This window comes from Colobus angolensis, unplaced genomic scaffold, assembly GCF_000951035.1.
Source record: "Colobus angolensis palliatus isolate OR3802 unplaced genomic scaffold, Cang.pa_1.0 Scaffold476, whole genome shotgun sequence".
NCBI lineage: Eukaryota > Metazoa > Chordata > Mammalia > Primates > Cercopithecidae > Colobus > Colobus angolensis.
In genome coordinates this window covers 570960-574688 of record NW_012118221.1, presented here as the reverse complement: position 1 = coordinate 574688, position 3729 = coordinate 570960, and the positions used below count along the sequence as shown (strand labels likewise).

The 3729-nt window shown below is 39.2% G+C and overlaps 1 protein-coding gene across 1 annotated transcript in view; it reads right to left on the bottom strand.

Moving 5' to 3' along the window:
* The window catches only part of SEC24A (SEC24 family member A), a 107154-nt gene that overhangs the window by 25233 nt on the left and 78192 nt on the right, over window positions 1-3729 (bottom strand). The window contains exons 16-17 of the mRNA XM_011958814.1: window positions 1891-2064; window positions 458-568 (exon numbers count right to left, since the gene is read on the bottom strand). Coding sequence (XP_011814204.1) covers window positions 458-568; window positions 1891-2064 — 285 coding nt within the window. The remainder of the gene's footprint in view (window positions 1-457; window positions 569-1890; window positions 2065-3729) is intronic.

The window sequence follows — 3729 nt, the reverse complement described above, 5'->3', positions numbered from 1 at the left end:
AAAAAAAAAAAAAAAAGATACAGCTAAGTTCAGTGTAGACAAATATAGTGTCTACACTATAGTGGTTACTTAAGGCCAGTAAGGGAGAGAGGAAGAAGAGGGCAGTAACTGCTAATGAGCATGAGGTTTCTCTTGGGGCAACAGAAATGTTATAAAATTAGATTGTGATGATAGCTGTACAACTCTGTAAAAACACTAAAAACAAATGAATTATCAACTAAATTGGATGAAGTGGTATGGTATGTAATTATATCTCACTAAATTTGTTTAAATAAACAAACAAAAAAGATAAGATTATCTGCAGCAGATCTTTTCATTCAAATAGTTACTTAGCAGGCACCCCAGGGGATCTAAAACATTCAAACTATAAAGCTAACTATTTAAGGGAAAACAAAACTGTTTGGATGTGCCTAATGTTATTACTTGTAAAATATTTATAAGAGATAACAACTCTTACCCATATTGGCCAATAACCCTGAAATTGCTTGAACATCAGCTCCAAGAAAGACATCATTCAGAGTTGAAACTACTGGCAAACACAAAGTATGAACACGAATTCTTCTTTCGCCTTTGGGGAAAATACACAAACAACAGTAAGGGGCAACTATATATAATAAAAGATTATGTTAAAGTCACTTGGAAAAATCACTTCTTAGCTGGGTGCAGTGGTGCACCCCTGTAGTCCCAGCTACTCCAGAGGCAGAGACAGGAGGATCCCTTGAGCTCAGGAGTTCAAGTGCAGCCTGGGCAATACAGTGAGACTCCATCTCTTAAAAACAAACTATATATATATATATGAAAAAAATCACTTATTTTCAATTTAGAACCAGGTAGTATAGTTATATAGTAAGCAGAGATAGTATCAAAAGTTTTATATTAGCCAGACACAGTGGCTCACACTTGTAATCCCAGCACCCAGCACTTTGGTAGGCTAAGGTGAGAGGATCACCTGAGGTGAGGAGTTCAAGACAGGGCTGGACACCTAAGAACCTATTTCTGTTAAAAATAAGTAGGTACATAAATATTAAAAATTTCATCCTTTTTTTTTAGAAACAAGGTCTCATTCTGTTGTCCAGGCAGAAGTGCAGTAGCACAATCATAACTCACTGCAGCATCAAACTCCTGGGCTCAAACAATCCTCCCTACTCAGCCTCTCAAGTAGCTAGGACTACCAGTGTATGCCACTATACCTGGCTAATTAAAAAAATATTTTCTTAGAGACAGTGTCTCACTATGTTGTCCAGGCTGGTCTTGAACTCCTAGCCTCAAGTGATCCTCCCCAGTCAGCCTTCCAAAGTGCTAGGTTTACAGGCCACCACACCTGGCCCTACTTCTTTTAATTTTTTTTAACTATAAAATTCTTTTCATTCAGGTTATTACTAAACGAACAGGGATCGTATTCAAATGACAATATGCTAAATTTTTAAAAATCTCTTTTTTGAACTTCTTAGTTTGTTTACTGCTTTTAGTAATGAAAATTTTAAGGGCTGGGCGCAGTGGCTCATGCCTGTAATCCTAGCACTTTGGGAGGCCAAGGCAGGCAGATCACGAGGTCAAGAGATTGACACCATCCTAGCCAACATGGTAAAATCCCATCTCTACTAAAAATATAAAAATTAGCTGGGTGTGGTGGCGCACATCTGTAGTCCCAGCTACTCGGGAGGCTGAGGCAGGAGAATCACTTGAACCCAGGAGGCGGAGGTTGTAGTAAGCAGAGACCGCGCCACTGCACTCCAGCCTGGAGACAGAGTGAGACTCCGTCTCTAAATAAATAAATAAATAAATTTTAAGTGAGCACACATAAGATATGCTACATGTGTTTTACAGCCTGCTTTGACATTTGAAATCCAAATAATATTTGAACATTTGAAATCCAAACAAACAGCTTACCTTTGCTGGATGTATACAAGAGCGCTGACTGAAAAGAAACCAACTGAGTGTCAGTAAGACTCTCTTCCACTGACATCTGTACTGCATACCCAGCATCTGGGTTGACGTTAGGCAAAGACAATAAGTCGGTTGACCTAACAAAGAAGTTCCCATGGAAAGTATGAATGGAAAGACCTAAAAGAGAAAAAGGTAATAAAATGATTTTTATATACCTACATACTGATATTTACATTTTATCCTAGTAACTTACCAGACTGGCAAAAAGTAAAGAAATCTAGATAATACACAGTACTTACTGAGGTTAAGGAATAACAGATGCCTTTTGAAATGAAGGTGGGGATACTAATTTTCAAAAAACATTTTTGGGTCAGGTGCAGTGGCTCATGCCTATAATCCCAGCACTTTGGGGGCCAAGGCGGGTGGATCTCCTGAGGTCAGTTCGAGACTAGCCTGGCCAATAACATGGTGAAACCCTGTCTCTACTAAAAACACAAAAATTAGCCAAGCATGGTGGCAGGTGCCTGCAGTCCCAGCTACTCGGGAGGTTGAGGCAGGAGAATTGCTTGAACCCGGGAGGCAGAGGTTGCAGTGAGCTGAGATTGCGCCACTGTACTCCAGCCTGGGCGACAGAGCGAGACTCTATCTCAAAAAAAAAAACAAAAAACATTTTTGGAGGATAATTTGGCAGTATCTATCAAAATTCTAGATACTTATTTTGACTTTAGCAATTCCATATCAAAGAATGTGTCCTACAGATATCCTCATTTAAGTGCCAAATTTATATATGCAGGAAAATTTCAAGTAGACTGGTGTGTCACAGCAAAAAAATTTAGAAATACTTTCAATGGGTATCAGTAAAAAAACTAGGCCAGGCACAATAGCTCATGCCTGTAATCCCAACACTTTCGTAGGCTGAGACAGGAGGATCACTTGAGGTCAGGAGTTCGAGACCAGCCTGGGCAACATGGTGAAATCCTGTCTCTACTAAAAATACAAAAATTAGCCGGGCTTGGTGGCACACGCCTGTAGTCCCAGCTACTCGGGAGGCTGAGGCAGGAGAATCGCTTGAACCCGGGAGGCAGAGGGTGCACTGAGCTGAGATCGTGCCACTGCACTCCAGCCTAGGTGACAGAGTCAGACTCTGTCTCAAAAAACAAACAAATAAACAAAACTAAACTGTGATTTGTCCAATCTGCTGAATACTAGATAGAATAGGTAGAAGTTTAAATTAATGTGATGGATTTATATGATCTAAAATTAATGAATCTTCAAGGTTTATTGAATAAAAATACATACAATATGTCACTTATGTAAATAGACCTATAAGATATGTTTTCCATGGAGATGTACCGAAGTATGTAAATGTACAGGAAATTCGGTATATACCAAGTGATATATATCATTTTTAATAGGAAATTCTGATATATATCATTTTTAACTACATAAAAATGAAGTGAAAGTGTATGTGTCACATACACACGCAAGCTGATACAGGAAGACTTTAGCTTTATCAATGTTTTTATTTTTTTAACTTAAAAATAGTAATCAGGATTAAAAAGAATGCTGGGCATGGTGGCACATGCCTGTAATCCCAGGTATTCAGGAGGCTGAAGCACGAAGACTGCTTAAGCCCAAGAGTTGAAAGCAAGCCTGGTCAACATAGTGAGACTCTGTCTCTTAAAAATAAATATATAACATTAAAAAATAAAGAAAGAAACGCCGGGTGCGGTGGCTCAAGCCTGTAATCCCAGCACTTTGGGAGGCCGAGATGGGTGGATCACGAAGTCAGGAGATCAAGACCATCCTGGCTAACACGGTGAAACCCCGTCTCTACTAAAA